Source organism: Oncorhynchus gorbuscha, linkage group LG08 (assembly GCF_021184085.1).
Source record: "Oncorhynchus gorbuscha isolate QuinsamMale2020 ecotype Even-year linkage group LG08, OgorEven_v1.0, whole genome shotgun sequence".
Taxonomy (NCBI): Eukaryota; Metazoa; Chordata; class Actinopteri; order Salmoniformes; family Salmonidae; genus Oncorhynchus; species Oncorhynchus gorbuscha.
The window spans coordinates 33788157-33809530 of NC_060180.1; the positions used below are offsets into that span (position 1 = coordinate 33788157).

The following is a 21374-nucleotide window of genomic DNA, read 5'->3' on the forward strand; positions in this document are numbered from 1 at the left end:
GCTGTAGGTGTCCTGCAGGGCAGGTAGTTTCCCCCCAGTGATGTGTTGTGCAGACAGTACCAGCCTGTAGTGTGGTGGTGTAGTTGGTGTACCAGGCAGTGATACAGCCAGCTCTCGATTGTGCATCTGCAAAAGTTTGTCAGGGTTTTAGGTGACAAGCTAAATTTCTTCAGCCTCCTGAGGTTGAAGTGGCTCTGTTGCGCCTTCATCACCACACAGTCTGTGTGGGTGGACCATTTCAGTTTGATTGTGATGTGTACACGAAGAACTTAACTTTCCACCTTTTCCACTACATCTTGTGGCTGAATGCAAGCAAGTCTCTGAAGCAATGTTCCAACATCTAGTGGAAACCTTTCACAGAAGAGTGGAGGCTGTCATAGCAGCAAAGGGGACTGACTCCATATTTAACGGCCATGATTTTGGAATGAATGTTCGACAAGCAGGTGTCCACATACTTTTAGTGTGTATCACTGACTGACACAAGGCTGCATTTACACAGTAACCCCCAATTCTGATATTTTTGCCACTAATTGGTCTTTTGACCAGTCAGATCAGATCTTTTGAAAATAATTGGGCAAAATATCAGAATTGGGCTTCCTGTGTTGATGAATGCAGGCTAAGTGTCTGCCATAGAAACTTCCACACTCATGGGCATTCTCTCATTTGGGCAAAAATCAGACCTCCGTGACCCGGTAAACGATAATTGGTTGAGTAGTCTCAATTCGTTAGTAGGCAAATGGAAGATGGTCCTCCCCTCCTCAAAAGCCTCCTTTTGGCAAGGAAGAACAAGTGTATCCTACATGAGTCCTTCACGAAATTTGCAAAGCAATTTTTAATCAGCTATTGTTTTCTCTGAGAAAAGCATGCAAATATAAAAAAATTATACTTATCCTTTTATCTATAAAATGTCTTGCATAACTAGCGATAACATTTGTATCACTTTACACATTTTGGGATCTACCCCTGTAAATGTCTGATGACAGGCGATTGGAAAATGAGTAATTTCATACAAGCGCATTTGTCCACTTTTCCTCTCCTTGTCGCCTCTTCTCGATTACCTTTGACCTTTTTTAAAAGGAGGCCAAAGGACTCAGAAGTTAAGCAAATCCAATTGACATAAGGCTATAGTGTACAAAGGACAGAGAAAGGGGGGAAATCTCAATTGCATACTTCTTGCATCCTCATCTTCTTAAAACCCATTGGAGAAGGGACCTCTGGCTTCCTCATCCAATTAGTTTTGAGGAGACAAGGAGAGAGAGGAATCAAGGAGTATGCAACAGATCGTCCCAAGGTGAGGGGAGAGAGAGGACAGGGAAAGAGACGAGAGAGAGCAGGGGACTGGGGGGAGGAGAACTTGGGATGTAGCTATCAAAGGACTGAAATCAGTTGCATTCAGGATCATTGACTGACTGAACTAAATGCTTGGAATTGATTAAATGCTTCCAGTACAGTAGTTTGACCCTGCATATGCTAATGCAGGGATGGGTAACTCAAGTCCTCGGGGGCGAGAGTAAGTAGCCTTGCACGAGCGAGCCTGAACGGCTCATTGGAGCAGGAGCCGAACTCCTGTTTCCGTAGAGTGAGGCAGCTTGATGTATAAGTACACCCCCTGGACAGGACGCTCGTCTCTCAGGGCCTTACCCTAAATCGATCTCCTTAATGCAGAGTGCCAAGCAGATGCATCAGGTCCCATTTTTGTCTTTAGTATGACTCGGCCGGAGATCACACTCTCAACATCAGGGTGGACACTAACCACAAGGCCACGGAGTTGGTCGGGGGCCGGAGCAATATCACTTTTCCCCCCATTCCTACAAACACAGCTGAATAAACTAATTGCATTCTAAACTGAAAATCATAATTAGTTGATTATTGGAGTCAGGTGTTAGCTGGGGCAAAAGTGTGCCACCCATTCCCTTGCGCCAATGAGTGAGTTCTTGGCACCCAATTACCCAACCTTACTGGAAGGGATGGTTTTTCCATGTTAAAGCAATGTTGTACTTGCAAACGTGATTTAGACCTTAAAATATTGGGTACTGGTACTTGCTACATTGTTGTTAAGGGAATGTTTTATCTATAATGACTAATTATGTATACATTTCAATCAGGATGAATTAAAAGACTTATGTTACTGTACATGTATGAATTTTCTGTTGATCTCAGTATTGAATATAATATAGTCAGGAGTTTAGTACAATGACGGTCTGTTCCTTTGTACAAAGGAATCAACTATCTCCAGATGGCAGGGACGGACTATCTCCAGACTGTCTAGAATGCTAATCTACACTGACTGACCTTGGCTCTAGGCAAGGCTTGAGATCTATAGAGCCTTTCTACCAGTGTCAAGAAGAGATGGAACATTTAGAAAACACTGACGTCATTTTCAGTTTATAACCTGTGGCAAAATGTGTATGAACTGAGTACTCTCTTGAATTAAACGCTGTTACCCGACTTAAGACCAGGGCTCTGCCCATTTTTATAAAATATAGGGTCTTACAAACCCTTCGAATGCATTGACAGAGTGTTTAATTTTGATTGGGAATTGAAAGAGAGGAATTTAGAATTCCTTCAACAATTGGTCCTTCGAAGCCGGATCTAAAATACCCGTCTCTGCCATCTGGAGGTCGTATGCCGGATAAAAAAAATTGTGCACGTTATTAAAGACCTGGCCCCGGAATGGAGGTTAAAAACAGGCCTGTATACACTACAGACGGCAGATACGGTGACTAGATCAAACGAACAATGCTTTTCCCAGTCGGCAGTAGGTCAGTAGCCTTTATTCCCGATTCTGGGGGGATTTGAGTTCTTTGATTGATGTTCTAAAATGTTCAGAATTCATCAATAATGGGAGCTTTGCTATTCCCACAGGGTTTTTGTATAACCAATATACACTGAAGCAGGTTTGAAAATAACCTGTGGTAATGTGCACTACCGTAAATAAACTAAACTTAAATCATGAGAGGCACACCCACCCGAGATTAAGACGGGATATTGATTAAGTGCTGGGGGATAGGACGGTGATCTTGTACAAATACTGGGCGTGGGGAGACAGGAAGGGAATGCGCAAGATAACTGGATTGGTCATTTGAATTGTGGCAGTATTGATCATCGTTCCGATTCAACTAATACTACTGAAATATCCAAATAAGGAGGAAAGGGAACCTAAATCTAAAGGAATGGGATAAAAGCCAAATCTATAGACAGGAAAGTTCCATGCGAGAGGGAAGTCTAACAATTAGTGGTGTGAGATAACGATTATTAGCGTTCTTTAAAAGCCCTCTGACACAACCGGAAAATAAGATATTAACTAGGGATTTACAAACCCTGGGCTTATAGTTGTAAGGTAAGACCTAATATCTGATTCAAAAGTCAAAGCTATTGATAAGATTTCCATAAAAGAGACACACAGACAGAAAAGGAACAAAAGTGATTTCGTAATGGTAAATTGCAGATTCATAGAAATACACGAACATATAATGTAAAATTAAATAAAGAAAGGCATAGATAAGTGATTAAATACCATAGCTAAGTAACGGTAAGGATGTTTAGAAATTCCTCAAAAGAAGTGTCGGAAACTAGCGGGAGATTACCGTTATAGGAGAACAAAGAGAATGGAAGGAAGGCGTCCAAAATCTGACTCAGACAAAGAACCTGAATGGAAGCTGATATTACGAATATAGCCAGGAAGGGTTTTAAATTAGGACGATTTTCTGGGAATTCCCGGTGTCGAAGTTTTGCGACTACGGACAATTATAATAATATAATTATTGGCGGGGAAACACAATCATTTTAATAGCGGGACACCAAGGTACGTACTTCAGCTTTGAAACCGATAGACTAAAATTGATTTTAGATTCACCTATTTGCCCGAAAAATACGGTCGCCAGTGTTAGTATAAAATATGAACTGAAACGTTAAAATGTGTTTTAGATAGAATGGAAAAAAGAAGGCATTAAAAATAATGGTGAGACAATTGAGGTAATACGCTATTTTGCCAAAAATGATCTGGTGGAATGATGTATTGAGATGGGAGTCGTATTTAAATAAATGTATCATAGAAGAGAAAGTAACCTAAAGTTAAATGTAGGGAATAATGGAGAGATACGATACAATTGTGCTATCCGGACGTTATAGCTATTTATGAATCGACTGACATGATAAATTTAGCACAAAACATGGTACGTTCAGATGTTAGGGTATAGTAAGTTGAGAAGTTGGGGTGGTTTTACTTTGATTAGAATTTAAAACTGAACGCAATCTAAATAGGGAATATATATTTTACAGAGGCAGGCAGATTTATACAAAATACATTTTTAAAAGTAATTTGAGAGTCACCAGGATAGTCAGGAAAGATGCTAAAAACTAGCAGCTGATTTGCTAGGTGGGTATCATTGATTTGTGGTGTTTATTTGGAACCATGTTAGGGTATTTAATGTTGAAAAGCAACCTCTATAGAAAAACATACCTGCATATGTTTCGGGAAGTTAGCTAGTTTGAATTTGTTATTCGAGCTTTTCCCCGGATACGTAGACATCCGTAACAGGGGCAAGATGTTTTTTTTCCTTCTTGAGGAACTAACAGATGTAAACGTGAGTCTGAGTAATTTTGCCATCTGAAGCATTATAGTAGTGAGTTTTCGTATAGTTTGTTTTTAGCTGATAAAAGTGGTTTGTTTATTTGTTTACTGGTTATGGTCAATTTTAGGGTTTGATTTAACTTAGTTAAACATTGTGTTCTGGCGTGTTTAGGTACGATTCTTTGTTCCAGGACGGATGGGAGTTACCTAAAATAAGTAAATTAAAGGAGCCATGGGAGAATGCGAATGCATATTTATTAAATATCGGGGATTAAATTACAGATTTCTTACACTGAGAAATGTACGACATTTGCGGCAGAGGGAAAAAGTAATACATTGGATAATAATGTTATCAGGTTTAATTGTATCTAAGGGTAGCATGTTCATTTAAGTAAACATATACGTAGACTATGTTTAAAAAACTTATGATTAATGATTTGAGTCAAAGGGGAATTATCATTAGGTTTAGTTATAGTTCACTTATTGAGTTTCTGAATCGAAGTAGCATAGTGAATGCTAGTTAGGCGTGTTGTGTCTCACTTTTAGAAGCCTCCTGGGATTATAATTTTGGGGAGAGTGCGGCCATAAACGACCAAATATATACAAATAAAACAATTGTTAGAACTATTTGTTTTAGTGCAAAGGTATTTTAAAGAGGACGCTCACATATGGAACCTTATGAGTTTTTATTTTATGGGTTTTAATTACACAGGTGATTATTTTTATTTTAAGGATAAAGGGTTCTTTAATATGTCTAAAATGGTATGGAAAAATGACAAAAAAAGGGGGGTGGTATGAACTTTTGACCTTATCGTGGCTATCTTTTGGGGTCTGATCAGCCCCGGGGGAGAGCCATTTGTATAATGAATTGTGGTCAGTTGGGTTACTCATTTTAAGGTAAATTAGTTATAATGGAGTGTTAGTTTGGGTATTCCAACTTATGGATGAAATGGATTCAATATACAGCCAGATCAGTAGCTAAAGAAGAATGTTATGCCTGTGCAAATGCAAAACCCCAGTTAACAACTATCCCTTTTCCACTAAACAGAATTAATTCCTCTAAGGGAATGGCCGGTATGGTAAAGCTGTTCACGAAAGCAGGAATGCCAGTTGTATTGATTTGCACTATTTAAATCCCCAGGTTCCTCCCTTTACAGTGACCGGAGGAGATTATTACCGTTTGGCCCGGTACAGTAGCCTTGGGAAATGATGTCAGGGCGAGGTTTTACCGACAGATTGGACAGGATTATGCTCCATTGTAATGCCTTTCACACTCATTCAACACCAAGACATGAAGTATGGGAGAAAAGAACTATTCCATCCAGGTCTCTTATTGACTAAGTATACATTGATAACATTGGGGTTCCAGGGGGGTTGCCAGATGAGTCAAAGCAATAAATCAGATCCTAGCAGGATTAGAGTTACGCATTTCCGTGGGGGTCTACTCTCAATAAGAACGTGGACTGGATTAATTATATTCATGATAATCAACAGCGCTTTAACAAGTATAACGCTGTACATGTATGAATTTTCTCTGTTGATCTCAGTATTGAATATAATGTAGTCAGGAGTTTAGTACAATGACGGTCTGTTCCTTTGTACAAAGGAATGAACTATCTCCAGACTGTCTAGAATGCTAATCTACACTGACTGACCTTGGCTCTAGGCAAGGCTTGAGAGCTATAGAGCCTTTCTACCAGTGTCAAGACGGAACATTTAGAAAACGCTGACGTCATTTTCAGTTTATAACCTGTGGCAAAATGTGTATGAACTGAGTACTCTCTTGAATTAAATGCTGTTACCTGACTTAAGACCGGGGCTCTGTCCATTCTTATAAAATATAGGTTCTTACAAACCCTTCGAATGCGTTGACAGTGTTTAATTTTGATTGGGAATTGAAACAGAGGAATCTAGAATTCCTTCAACAATTGTTCACTTTATTCTGCAAAACAAAGCGTGAATTCCTTGGTACTGCTACTGGGACCAGGGTTCGAGCTGTTGAACAAAAAAGTCCCCGTCTATGTATAGAAATAAATATCTGTACAGAGTAGAAACGTTTTGTAATGCCGTGATTCCTAGACTTCCAGGGACTAAGCAATATACATATTTCTTTGAGAAAAAAAAGACAGAAAGAAGAACCTGTGTTCACTTCACTTGCGTCATTGTATAAATTCAAGGTGGCTTTGCAGGGGAGCAGACTGAACGACAAAACAAAATAGCGATGACAGCAATAGATGACTGGTAAACCACAGAGGATGCAGGGCAGACATACACATTGTCAGAGATGCCATCAGCACAATCATGGGAATGGGGATGGGTTCATTCCAACAGTTAAGAAATAAACTAAGAATGAGGTCAGAAAAGCAGGAATTCTTTATTAATCAAAAGGTATATTGCAGAGGTTTCCCCACTGAGTTTTGCCTGGTCTGGGCTCTGCCAGAGATTCTCTCAGTGCTGGGCTGACGTAGGCAGTGTTTATCTCTCTCCATCTTACACAATTAGCTGCCCCCATCAGGCCAGCACTAAGAATAGATTACAGAGCAGGTGAGCACAGGGAGGGAGGAGAGGGGGCGCAAAAGAGAGAGAGCAGATGAGTTGGAGGGATGGAGAGAGAGGGATGGATGGCAAAGGAGATAGCAGTTAAGTCAGAAGAGAGAGGGAAAAAGACAGGAGAGGAAAGTGCAGGTGAGTCAGACCAGAGAGCAAGGGAGAAATGGAAAGATGGAGGTGGAAGAGAAGTTTCCAGGGATGTGATCAGGGAACAATAAGGAAAAAAGACTAGCAGTGCATCTTTTAACACAGATGCCCGACAACATATTACTCCAGTTTTTCCGTGGTCTGAAGAATCCCATTTGACATTTTCTGATCCCCTCTTCAGTTTTAAAGTTTCAAATCGCCCTCGATCTCCCTTCCCCCTAAATGGAAATGTAGTGTTCCCACTAATATAGTGTTGGTGTGAAATAAAACCACAAGGTTTATTCATATATATAAATATCTATAAATAAAACCCTGCAGTATAATGACCGTGCACCGTCAGAAAAGAAAAAATGGGAGCCAGAAAACAAAGGGTTTGGTTGGGACATGTTTTACATAAATAATTACAAAATATTTATTGGAAAAAAATCAAAACAAAAATGGAAACAAAACACAACATCCCCCCCAACTCACCATCAGCGTTGGCTGTCAAGGTTTTAGTCCATTTGTCTGTCCTTAACCAAGTAGTTTTCCTTACTCAAAGCTCCGTACAGCATGCAGTTTTACATGGGTAGCACTACCATCATCGTCATCATAGTTTAAATATATACGTGTTCTTTATCAACGTCATTCTTTTTACACATCACAATGTGCATCTTTAAAAACTGCAGTTAGGTTCTGTAAAATAAAAGATTGTCTATAAACTAAAACAAACTGGGGCAGGACTCAGAAAAGGTGGGTCTCACACGGCCAGGCCACGCCTCCTTTGGGACAACCAGACAACAGAGGGAGTGAAGGGAAACAAGCACTTCACACCAAGACCCTCGAGGGTAGTCTGAGCAGTCTCCATTTCTCTCCTTCTCCCCCTTTCCCGCTCTCTGTCAAGCGCATGGCATCCTTGAAGAAGAGTTTGTAGCCGAATGGTTCAGGAGGAAACGTGGGACACCACATCAGCAGGCTTCTCTTGGCAATGGCCAAGCACTCCAAAAACAGAAGGACAGGAAAAGATTAACCTGGGAGGACAGAGAGAGGGAGAGAGTTAAAGAGAGGAAGGGCAAGCTTCATTTTATTGTACGAGACTATGGCATGACAAATAGGACTATTTATGACATATAGCGACTTAAAAAGGATATTTAAGGGCACACTTTTCCTTATATGAGCATCAAAGGCTTATTTGTCAAACCCGCACGCACACACAAAGTGATCGAGACTTCCCTCTGCCTCCAGCAGCACACAGATAAAGCAGCTGAATGATGGCAGACCCTACATGGAGAATGAATAGGGGTTATTTAGGAGAGAGCCGGGCAGGCGGGATCACAGAGAACATACAGCTGACAGGGAGAGAGGTAGCGACGGACAGAGAGGGAAACTATATCCTGCCTGCACCCCACTCCATCTAGACCAACGTGAGTCATCTCTAGAACAAATTAATACAGACACTGCTGCACATCCTACCAAGTAGCTCTGCAGTCTGTGTGTGCTCACAAGAGCTTTATGACTGCTAGCGCAAAGGCTCAATGTGTGAGTAAAAGAGAGAGAGGCTTTGTTAGAGGTATGTGTGTGTCATCCTAATGCAGTTGTGAGGTGTGTGTGTGTGTGGTGTCCACGTCCTCTCTGAACTTCCGTCTCTGAGAGGATGCCTAGGGAGCAGTGTGATGGAGATGACTCATACAGAAGACAGCTGAATCTCATCAGTTTCTCTCCTCCCTTCCCTCACTGTCTGAGGATATGTTTTCCACACTCCTCCTGTAACTCCCTCCATCGGTCTTCATTTCCCTCCCTTTAGTCTCCCTCAGTCTTCCCTTCAGAAGAAGTGCCCCCCCCCCAGCACAAATGTCTCATTCACAATTCCCTCCATCACTCAGAGGAGTAAATGCTTTTTGAGAGAGTGCAAAAAATATTACACCTACCACATCCAGAATGACATAACCTTCTCACCAGGTGGGTTGTTGAGGTGCAGTCATTGCTGTTTGCAGTTGGAGAGCTTGCGTATCTTGCTGGCTGTGGATACTCCTTTGCGGGAGGGGTTGGATGAGGACGAGGACCTGCACTCTGGCTTGGCCTTGCTCTCTGTTCCATTCACACAAACAGGCTTGGCCTGGGCCCGGTTCCGATCCACCTCACCCTCGTCTAAGTCCTCCTCTGGCACCTGGCCTGTTGGACAGAGAGAGGGAATAGAGACTGGTCAACACAGAACACCGTGACAGTCACAAACACATAGTTACAGACACACACAGAGAGACATATACAGACCAAGAGGGCTTCTCGTTGCAGCGCATTGTTTTGTAAACAGCTGATAGGCATTTTCCTAATATTTGAGACTTGTTTTATAGATTTTTTTACCTTTAATTCTGAAACTGTCGTAGTTGTACTGAGCCACGTAAAACTATAGAGGCCCATCCCCACCACAAAAAAACGTTAAAACTATTTTATCAGGATATGTTTTTTTATTTTGTAACATTGTGTGGTGATTTCAGAGGTGGCAACACAGGTCCCACAGAGGCCGGGAGATTTTTCTAGGGCCCAGAGTTTCCTGGTGTGGTACTAGGCTAAACTAACAAACTCAGGACCCTAGCTGTAGGGTATGACAGTAATCAATCAGCTGAAAAAAAAAAACCTGACAGGCTATGATGGGACCAGATTATTTGTGTAATCAGGTCATATGGTTGAAAAAAATTCCTTGCTCATTAGAGATGAGTAATGTAGTGTATGTAAACATTATATGAAGTGGCATTGTTTAAAGTGGCTAGTGATACATTATACATTTTTCCATTATTAAAGTGGCTGGAGTTGAGTCAGTAGGTTGGCAGCAGCCACTTGATGTTAGTGATGGCTGTTTATAGAAGCTGTTTTTCAGTATCTCGGTCCCCGCTTTGATGCACCTGTACTGACCTCGCCTTCTGGATGATAGCGGGGTGAACAGGCAGTGGCTCGGATTGTTGTTGTCCTTGACCTTTTTGGCCTTCCTGTGACATCGGGTGGTGTAGATGTCCTGGAGGGGAGGTAGTTTTCCCCCGGTGATGTGTTGTGCAGACCTCACCACCCTCTGGAGAGCCTTACGGTTATGGGTGGTGCAGTTGCCATACCAGGCGGTGATACAAACTGAAAGGATGCTCTCAATTGTGCATCTGTAAAAGTTTGTGAGGGTTTTAGGGGCCAAGCCAAATTTCTTCAGCCTCCTGAGGTTGAAGACGCGCTGTTGCGCCGCCTTCATCACAATGTGTGTGTGGGTAGACCACTTCAGATCGTCAGTGATGTGTACGTCGAGGAACTTGAAGTTTTCCATCTTCTCTACTGCGGTCACATCAATGTGGATAGGGGCGTGCACCCTCTGCTGTTTCCTGAAGTCCACAATCAGCTCCTTTGTTGACGTTGAGTGAGGTTATTTTCCTGGCACCAATCTCCCAGGGCCCTCATCTCCCAGGGCCCTCACATAAGCTGTCTCGTCATTGTTGGTAATTAGGCCAACTACTGTTGTGTCATCTGCAAACTTGATGATTGAGTTGGAGGTGTGCATAGCCACGCAGTCATGGGTGAACAGGGAGTACAAGAGGGGGCTGAGCACGTAAGCTTGTGGGGCCCCTGCAAAGAGGTGTTGTTTCCTACCTTCATTTTTAGTCGCAGTTTGCTTTTACCACATGTAATGATCTTCAAAATATCGATACAAATTTCAGCCACACCCATTGCTGACAGGTGTATAAAATCTAGCACACAACCCTGCAATCTTCATTGACAAACATTAGCAATAGAATGGCCTTACTGAAGAGCTCAGTGACTTTCAACTTGACACCGTCAAGGGATGCCCCTTTTCTAACAAGTCAGTTCATCAAATTTCTGCCCTGGTCAACTGTAAGTGAAGTGGAAACATCTATGAGCCACAACGGCTCAGCCTGAGAAGTGTTAGGCCACACAAGCTCACAAAATGGGACCGCTGAGTGCTGAAGAATGTAAAAATAATTTGTCCTCGTTCGCAACCCACACTACAGAGTTCCAAAACATCTCAAAGCAACATCAGCACAAGAACTGGAGCTTCATGAAATGAGTTTCCATGGTTGAGCATCAGCACACATGCCCAATATCCCCATACAGAATGCCAAGCATCAGCTGGACTGGTGTAAAGCTTGCAGCCATTGGACTACAGAGTGGAAATGGCCCCTTAGCTCCAGTGAAGGGAAATCTTAACGCTACAGCATACAATGACAATCTACACAATTCTGTGCTTCCAACTTTGTGGCACCAGTTTGGGGAAGGCCCTTTCCTGTTTAAGCATGACAATGCCCCTGTGTGCACAAAGCGAGGTCCATACAGAAATGGTCTGTTGAGATTGGTGTGGAAGAACTTGACTGGCCTGCACAGAGCCCTGACCTCAAACCCATCAAACACCTTTGGGATGAATTGGAATGCCGACTGTGAGCCAGGTCTAGTAGCTCAACATCTGTGCCTAACCTCACTAATGCTCGTGGCTGAATGGAAGCAAGTCCCCGCAGCAAAGGGGGACCAACTCCATACTAATGCCCATGATTTTGTAATGAGAGGTTCGACGAGCAGGTGTCCACATACCTTTGGTCATGTAGTGTATTATTAGATAAAGTCAATCACCGCCATTCAAGTTCTCTGCGGCTCCATTGAACAATTTGATTTTTGTAGGTCATCATACTTCAGTGGCAGGGAATACGGCGGTTATATTATCAGTCCCTTTGTTGCCAAGCAAGACTTTAATGAAAATAAAGAGAAAAGTCTAGCTAACAAAATCAGAATTCTTCAAGCACTAGGTTTAGGTCCTCTTAAGCCATTATAACCAAGACATTTACATTTACATTTAAGTCATTTAGCAGACGCTCTTATCCAGAGCGACTTACAAATTGGTGCATTCACCTTATGACATCCAGTGGAACAACCACTTTACAATAGTGCATCTAAATATTTTAAGGGGGGTGAGAAGGATTACTTTATCCTATCCTAGGTATTCCTTAAAGAGGTGGGGTTTCAGGTGTCTCCGGAAGGTGGTGATTGACTCCGCTGTCCTGGCGTCGTGAGGGAGTTTGTTCCACCATTGGGGAGCCAGAGCAGCGAACAGTTTTGACTGAGCTGAGCGGGAACTGTACTTCCTCAGTGGTAGGGAGGCGAGCAGGCCAGAGGTGGATGAACGCAGTGCCCTTATTTGGGTGTAGGGCCTGATCAGAGCCTGGAGGTACTGAGGTGCCGTTCCCCTCACAGCTCCGTAGGCAAGCACCATGGTCTTGTAGCGGATGCGAGCTTCAACTGGAAGCCAGTGGAGAGAGCGGAGGAGCGGGGTGACGTGAGAGAACTTGGGAAGGTTGAACACTAGACGGGCTGCGGCGTTCTGGATGAGTTGTAGGGGTTTAATGGCACAGGCAGGGAGCCCAGCCAACAGCGAGTTGCAGTAATCCAGACGGGAGATGACAAGTGCCTGGATTAGGACCTGCGCCGCTTCCTGTGTGAGGCAGGGTCGTACTCTGCGGATGTTGTAGAGCATGAACCTACAGGAACGGGCCACCGCCTTGATGTTAGTTGAGAACGACAGTTTGTTGTCCAGGATCACGCCAAGGTTCTTAGCGCTCTGGGAGGAGGACACAATGGAGTTGTCAACCGTGATGGCGAGATCATGGAACGGGCAGTCCTTCCCCGGGAGGAAGAGCAGCTCCGTCTTGCCGAAGTTCAGCTTGAGGTGGTGATCCGTCATCCACACTGATATGTCTGCCAGACATGCAGAGATGCGATTCGCCACCTGGTCATCAGAAGGGGGAAAGGAGAAGATTAATTGTGTGTCGTCTGCATAGCAATGATAGGAGAGACCATGTGAGGTTATGACAGAGCCAAGTGACTTGGTGTATAGCGAGAATAGGAGAGGGCCTAGAACAGAGCCCTGCGGGACACCAGTGGTGAGAGCGCGTGGTGAGGAGACAGATTCTCGCCACGCCACCTGGTAGGAGCGACCTGTCAGGTAGGACGCAATCCAAGCGTGGGCCGCGCCGGAGATGCCCAACTCTGAGAGGGTGGAGAGGAGGATCTGATGGTTCACAGTATCGAAGGCAGCCGATAGGTCTAGAAGGATGAGAGCAGAGGAGAGAGAGTTAGCTTTAGCGGTGCGGAGCGCCTCCGTGATACAGAGAAGAGCAGTCTCAGTTGAATGACTAGTCTTGAAACCTGACTGATTTGGATCAAGAAGGTCATTCTGAGAGAGATAGCGGGAGAGCTGACCAAGGACGGCACGTTCAAGAGTTTTGGAGAGAAAAGAAAGAAGGGATACTGGTCTGTAGTTGTTGACATCGGAGGGATCGAGTGTAGGTTTTTTCAGAAGGGGTGCAACTCTCGCTCTCTTGAAGACGGAAGGGACGTAGCCAGCGGTCAGGGATAAGTTGATGAGCGAGGTGAGGTAAGGGAGAAGGTCTCCGGAAATGGTCTGGAGAAGAGAGGAGGGGATAGGGTCGAGCGGGCAGGTTGTTGGGCGGCCGGCCGTCACAAGACGCGAGATTTCATCTGGAGAGAGAGGGGAGAAAGAGGTCAGAGCACAGGGTAGGGCAGTGTGAGCAGAACCAGCGGTGTTGTTTGACTTAGCAAACGAGGATCGGATGTCGTCGATCTTCTTTTCAAAATGGTTGACGAAGTCATCTGCAGAGAGGGAGGAGGGGGGAGGGGGAGGAGGATTCAGGAGGGAGGAGAATGTGGCAAAGAGCTTCCTAGGGTTAGAGGCAGATGCTTGGAATTTAGAGTGGTAGAAAGTGGCTTTAGCAGCAGAGACAGAGGAGGAAAATGTAGAGAGGAGGGAGTGAAAGGATGCCAGGTCCGCAGGGAGGCGAGTTTTCCTCCATTTCCGCTCGGCCTTCCGGAGCCCTGTTCTGTGAGCTCGCATTGAGTCGTCAAGCCACGGAGCGGGAGGGAGGACCGAGCCGGCCTGGAAGATAGGGGACATAGAGAGTCAAAGGATGCAGAAAGGGAGGAGAGGAGGGTTGAGGAGGCAGAATCAGGAGATAGGTTGGAGAAGGTTTGAGCAGAGGGAAGAGATGATAGGATGGAAGAGGAGAGAGTAGCGGGGGAGAGAGAGCGAAGGTTGGGACGGCGCGATACCATCCGAGTAGGGGCAGTGTGGGAAGTGTTGGATGAGAGCGAGAGGGAAAAGGATACAAGGTAGTGGTCGGAGACTTGGAGGGGAGTTGCAATGAGGTTAGTGGAAGAACAGCATCTAGTAAAGATGAGGTCGAGCGTATTGCCTGCCTTGTGAGTAGGGGGGGAAGGTGAGAGGGTGAGGTCAAAAGAGGAGAGGAGTGGAAAGAAGGAGGCAGAGAGGAATGAGTCAAAGGTAGACGTGGGGAGGTTAAAGTCGCCCAGAACTGTGAGAGGTGAGCCGTCCTCAGGAAAGGAGCTTATCAAGGCATCAAGCTCATTGATGAACTCTCCGAGGGGACCTGGAGGGCGATAAATGATAAGGATGTTAAGCTTGAAAGGGCTGGTAACTGTGACAGCATGAAATTCAAAGACTCAGGAAAGATGTGTATTTATTGATTTTCAAGGATATAAACTGTCCAAACTGTGAGGCTTGCCCAACCTACAAAATGTCTTTAGTGCAGTAAGTTAATGGAGGTACTATGTTATATTTGCAGTTGAATGGTCCCCCCCGAGCTTCGAACGTTTAACAGTCTAAACTGGTAGCATCAACTTAAAAAAGGACATGGTTAAGCCCCGTCTTTGTGGCATACAGTATTCGAAAAACTGAAACATGTAAAGAGAAGGCTGCAACACTGTTCCCCCAAGCCTTTTAAAAACAAACTATAGGCATGTGAAGTTCTGATCCATTTTGCTTCCTACTGACTGTAGTCTATCCTCCATCTGAACTCTCCATGCCTTTCCTGAGCCCGCCACCAATCCATGTGTGTGTCTGTTTCTATCTCGCTCCCTCTACCTGGCACAGGGAAGTCATATACAGTGTCTTCAAAAAGTATTCACTCCAATTATTTCCACTTTACTTTGCGTTACAACCCGAATTTAAAATGTATTAAGTTGAGATTTTTTGTCACTGGCCTACACACAATACCCAAATAAAGTGGAATTATGTAGGGCTCCTCCCTTCTTACCTGACACAGTGAAGTCCTGAGTGTAGATGATTGTGTCCTCCTGGTCGTAGAGCTCGTCGTCCTCCTCCTCCGTGTACCCATGCAGGTCCTCCAGGTAGGGCACCACCGTCATGCTGCGCCACACGTCCCGGCTCTCCGCGCTGGCTGGGATCGGCACCGGTGGTTCTGTTGGCGGGTGTTTTTTACGTACCCAGCTAAGGGCAGAAGGCAAAGTGGTGGAGGGTGGGGGGGAATTGTATGACTAATTACTAAACACATCTTGGCAAAAGGTAAGCCAGTATAGCCCGATACCTCTCCAATAGGCTGACCCACATGTTTGTATCACAACTTAAGTCAGTTTTCATATGCCGACATTTAGCTACATTTTAATGCAACCCAACCAGATATAGAAAGTGTATTTCAGTATGTGACGGGGGGGGGGGGGATTCATGTATGCTTCACTGCTTATATACCCAGCACCATGCTGCTATAAAGAGTTTAAATGAGGCACCAGAGTCAGTTGTGGAGGGTGTTTCAGCAGGAGGGCTACTGAGGGGGTGATTAGGGTTTCTTTCTCTCGCCCCTCTTGTTCTCTCCCTAGGGTTACTTTCTTTCCCTTTCTCACGCACTCTTTTTCTCTCCCCAAATTGCAAGAGGGCCAAGGACCCCCTTGTAGAAAAAGGATGACGTATTATTAACCATGGAAACTGAGTCATCAAAGTCATTAGAGTTTATTTTAGTCAAGTGTCAGAATTCACTTTGAAAATACTTCCCTCTTCCGGTCTCTTTCACACACACAGAAAAGGAGAAAATTGATTTCAGCTTGCCTGTAGACCAGCTAGTGTTGAAATATTGAATAAAATGATACTTGATCTTACTCTGCCGATTGTCCGTGGTGTCGGTCCTTCAGCTGCTAGAAACGGGAGGCAATATCTACAAGAAAGTATTGTTTACCTTTTCAGAGCACCGGTACAAAAGAAGAAATTGCAATTACCTGGAACATGCCCAAAACCAAGAAAACATCTGCAAGACTTCAGTGAGTATGCATAGTTCGCATGCGTGTACTTCAGTATTGTACATGTGTTTTGCTTATGACTGTAGGCGCATCTTGATTGCCACACACATAGACCCACTTTTGAAATTACTTTCCTGTTGATATATTGATCTCAAATTTTGACCAGCTGAGGGACCAGACAATCATCAGATTAAGTTTAAATATAATTTTATTAAACATACATTAGATAAGTTGAAGGCACATTTGGTAACTAGACTTCAGCATGCTTTGGCCAGCCGCTCTCCCTCCATACCGTTTATACTAGAAGTCGACCGATTAATCGGTATGGCCGATTAATTAGGGCCGATTTCAAGTTTTCATAGCAATCGGTAACCTGCCTTTTTGGACGCCGATTATGGCCAATTACATTGCAATCCACGAGGAGAATGCGTGGCAGGCTGACCACTTGTTACGCAAGTGTAGCATCAAAAGGACCTTGTGGCTGCAAGGAGCCAAGTTGCAAGGAAGCTTTAAACTTATCTAATTAAAAACAAAACAATTAATTTTCACATAATCACTAGTTAACTACACATGGTTGATAATATTACTAGGTTAACTAGCTCGTTTCGCATTGCATATAATCAATGCCTTTTAATTTATCATCGAATCACAGCCTACTTCAACTTCGCCAAATGGGTGATGATTTAATAAAAGTGCATTTGCGGAAAAAGCACCTACATTGCACAAATGTACCTAACCATAAACATCAACGCCTTTCTTAAAATCAATACACAAGTATATATTTTTAATCCTGCATATCTAGTTAAAATACATTCATGTTAGCAGGCAATATTAACTAGGGAAATTGTGGCACTTCTTGCGTTCTGTGCAAGCAGAGTCAGCAGCAGTTTGGACCGCCTGGCTCGTTGCCAACTGTGTAAAGACAGTAATTCATTTGCCAGGATTTTACATAATTATGACAACATTGAAGGTTGTGCAATGTAACAGCAATATTTAGACTTACGGTTGCCACCTGTTCGATAAAATACGGAACGGTTCCGTATTTCACTGAAAGAATAAACGTTTTGTTTTCGAAATGATAGCTTCTGGATTTTATCATATTAATTATCATATTATGGCTCATATTTCTTTGTGTTTATTATATTAGAATTAAGTATATGATTTGATATTTGATAGATCAGTCTCACTGAGCGGTGGTAGGGAGCAGCAGGCTCGTAAGCATTCATTCAAACAGCACTTTACTGCGTTTGCCAGCAGCTCTTAGCAATGCCTGATGCACAGTGCTGTTTATGACTTCAAGCCTATCAACTCGCGAGATTAGGCTAACAATTCTAAAGTGCCTAATAGAACATCCAATGGTCAAAAAGTATATGATGTACAAATGGTAGAGAGAAATAGCCCTATAATTCCTATAATAACTACAACCTAAAACTTCTTAAGAGGACCTAAACCTAGTGCTTGAAGATTTCTGATTCTACTCCGATAAGCTCTGGAGAGATTGGGAGGACAGTGCGCAACACATTGCATCCAGAGGACACTATGATTGAATTGTGATTGGAGCAGCCTAATTGTTTGATATTGTGATTGAGTGATTTATTTGATTTGTTCATTCTGACAACTTAAAATCTATAATTTGCTTGTCCCAAAGAAATGGTACTTTCCCTGGACAAGTGTTATTGTCGAGCCTGCTTATTGCATACTAATAAATACAAAGATCTATGACTTCTCGGTTTCTAGCGTACCATTACTTGTTTATTTCATTTCGAAGCATCTAGACTGCACCATAAGGTGTGCTAACATTCCTATTTTCTGAAGAAGATATCTACATTTTATATCTGAACTCTCCCCAAGGCAAAAAATCTAATTGTCTGAGGTTCTTAGAGAAACTCATAGCTTGAGATGTGTGATATAAAGTGCCCATCCCTTTGCCTCCTCAGGTCTCAGGCAGTCTGTCTTTGATGCTGGAGCAGTAGAACCAGAGAACCACAACATAATTATTCAAATTCTCTGTGTGGAACACTAGAACGGTCTGGATGAACAGTGACAGACTTCACAGCATAGCTGAGGGCAAAGAGGGCACATGGACTGGAGTATTGTCAGGGTCAATTCCATTTCAGTTCAATCGAATCAGAAGATGAATGGAAACGAACTGAAGACTTGGAAGGAGTCATTTAGCCTATTTTCAACATGGATTACTTCAGTCACTTACTTGTGTTGCCTTATGTGCTGTATTGAAAACCTCTTGACGGGATCATATTCAAGCATTCCTGGAGAAGACAAAGGAGCTAAATGTAAGAACACAGGAGTGGAAAAGGGAGAAATAGGAATAATAGCAGCACTGCAGAAACTATTACACTCAACGGAACGACTTGATTAGTGTAGTGTCAACAACGCACCCACTGCCAGCTAGCCTACTTCAGCAGTACTGTATCATTTTAATCATTTTAGTCAATAAGATTCTTGCTACGTAAGCTTAACTTTCTGAACTTTCGAGACGTGTAGTCCACTTGTCATTCCAATCTCCTTTGCATTAGCGTAGCCTCTTCTGTAGCCTGTCAACTATGTGTCTGTCTATCCCTGTTCTCTCCTCTCTGCACAGACCATACAAACGCTCCACACCGCGTGGCCGCGGCCACCCTAATCTGGTGGTCCCAGCGCGCACGACCCACGTGGAGTTCCAGGTCTCCGGTAGCCTCTGGAACTGCCGATCTGCGGTCAACAAGGCAGAGTTCATCTCAGCCTATGCCTCCCTCCAGTCCCTCGACTTCTTGGCACTGACGGAAACATGGATCACCACAGACAACACTGCTACTCCTACTGCTCTCTCTTCGTCCGCCCACGTGTTCTCGCACACCACGAGAGCTTCTGGTCAGCGGGGTGGTGGCACCGGGATCCTCATCTCTCCCAAGTGGTCATTCTCTCTTTCTCCACTTACCCATCTGTCTATCGCCTCCTTTGAATTCCATGCTGTCACAGTTACCAGCCCTTTCAAGCTTAACATCCTTATCATTTATCGCCCTCCAGGTTCCCTCGGAGAGTTCATCAATGAGCTTGATGCCTTGATAAGCTCCTTTCCTGAGGACGGCTCACCTCTCACAGTTCTGGGCGACTTTAACCTCCCCACGTCTACCTTTGACTCATTCCTCTCTGCCTCCTTTCCACTCCTCTCCTCTCCTCTTTTGACCTCACCCTCTCACCTTCCCCCCCTACTCACAAGGCAGGCAATACGCTCGACCTAATCTTTACTAGATGCTGTTCTTCCACTAACCTCATTGCAACTCCCCTCCAAGTCTCCGACCACTACCTTGTATCCTTTTCCCTCTCGCTCTCATCCAACACCTCCCACACTGCCCCTACTTGGATGGTATCGCGCCGTCCCAACCTTCGCTCTCTCTCCCCCGCTACTCTCTCCTCTTCCATCCTATCATCTCTTCCCTCCGCTCAAACCTTCTCCAACCTATCTCCTGTTTCTGCCTCCTCAACCCTCCTCTCCTCCCTCTCTGCATCCTTTGACTCTCTATGTCCCCTATCCTCCAGGCCGGCTCGGTCCTCCCATTTTCCTCCTCTGTCTCTGCTGCTAAAGCCACTTTCTACCACGCTAAATTCCAAGCATCTGCCTCTAACCCTAGGAAGCTCTTTGCCACCTTCTCCTCCCTCCTGAATCCTCCCCCCCCTCCTCCCTCTGCAGATGACTTCGTCAACCATTTTGAAAAGAAGGTCGACGACATCCGATCCTCGTTTGCTAAGTCAAACGACACCGCTGGTTCTGCTCACACTGCCCTACCCTGTGCTCGGCCGGCCGGCCACCCAACAACCTGCCCGCTTGACCCTATCCCCTCTTCTCCTGACCATTTCCGGAGACCTTCTCCCTTACCTCACCTCGCTCATCAACTCATCCCTGACCGCTGGCTACGTCCCTTCCGTCTTCAAGAGAGCGAGAGTTGCACCCCTTCTGAAAACCTACACTCGATCCCTCCGATGTCAACAATTACAGACCAGTATCCCTTCTTTCTTTTCTCTCCAAAACTCTTGAACGTGCCGTCCTTTGCTATCTCTCTCTGAATGACCTTCTTGATCCAAATCAGTCAGGTTTCAAGACTAGTCATTCAACTGAGACTGCTCTCCTCTGTATCACGGAGGCGCTCCGCACTGCTAAAGCTAACTCTCTCTCCTCTGCTCTCATCCTTCTAGATCTATCGGCTGCCTTCGATACTGTGAACCATCAGATCCTCCTCTCCACCCTCTCCGAGTTGGGCATCTCCGGCGCGGCCCACGCTTGGATTGCGTCCTACCTGACAGGTCGCTCCTACCAGGTGGCGTGGCGAGAATCTGTCTCCTCACCACGCGCTCTCACCACTGGCGTCCCCCAGGGCTCTGTTCTAGGCCCGCTCCTATTCTCGCTATACACCAAGTCACTTGGCTCTGTCATAACCTCACATGGTCTCTCCTATCATTGCTATGCAGACGACACACAATTAATCTTCTCCTTTCCCCCTTCTGATGACCAGGTGGCGAATCGCATCTCTGCATGTCTGGCAGACATATCAGTGTGGATGACGGATCACCACCTCAAGCTGAACCTCGGCAAGACGGAGCTGCTCTTCCTCCCGGGGAAGGACTGCCCGTTCCATGATCTCGCCATCACGGTTGACAACTCCATTGTGTCCTCCTCCCAGAGCGCTAAGAACCTTGGCGTGATCCTGGACAACACCCTGTCGTTCTCAACTAACATCAAGGCGGTGGCCCGTTCCTGTAGGTTCATGCTCTACAACATCCGTAGAGCACGACCCTGCCTCACACAGGAAGCGGCGCAGGTCCTAATCCAGGCACTTGTCATCTCCCGTCTGGATTACTGCAACTCGCTGTTGGCTGGGCTCCCTGCCTGTGCCATTAAACCCCTTCAACTCATCCAGAAAGCCGCAGCCCGTCTGGTGTTCAACCTTCCCAAGTTCTCTCACGTCACCCCGCTCCTCCGTTCTCTCCACTGGCTTCCAGTTGAAGCTCGCATCCGCTACAAGAC

At 44.7% G+C, this 21374-nt stretch overlaps 1 protein-coding gene across 4 annotated transcripts in view; it reads right to left on the bottom strand.

The window, feature by feature from the left end:
* Positions 1 to 6717: 6717 nt before the first annotated feature.
* Positions 6718 to 21374, bottom strand: part of LOC124041515 (serine/threonine-protein kinase STK11-like) — a 61034-nt gene continuing 46377 nt past the window's right edge. For 3 of the 4 annotated variants that reach the window (XM_046359194.1, XM_046359195.1, XM_046359193.1), the window contains exons 8-11: positions 18564 to 18621; positions 15361 to 15554; positions 9206 to 9421; positions 6718 to 8280 (exon numbers count right to left, since the gene is read on the bottom strand). In XM_046359194.1, coding sequence (XP_046215150.1) covers positions 9228 to 9421; positions 15361 to 15554; positions 18564 to 18621 — 446 coding nt within the window. In that variant the 3' untranslated portion in view covers positions 6718 to 8280; positions 9206 to 9227. Of the gene's footprint in view, positions 8281 to 9177; positions 9422 to 15360; positions 15555 to 18563; positions 18622 to 21374 lie in introns of all 4 variants that reach the window. The other variant, XR_006839959.1, reaches the window with a different exon arrangement.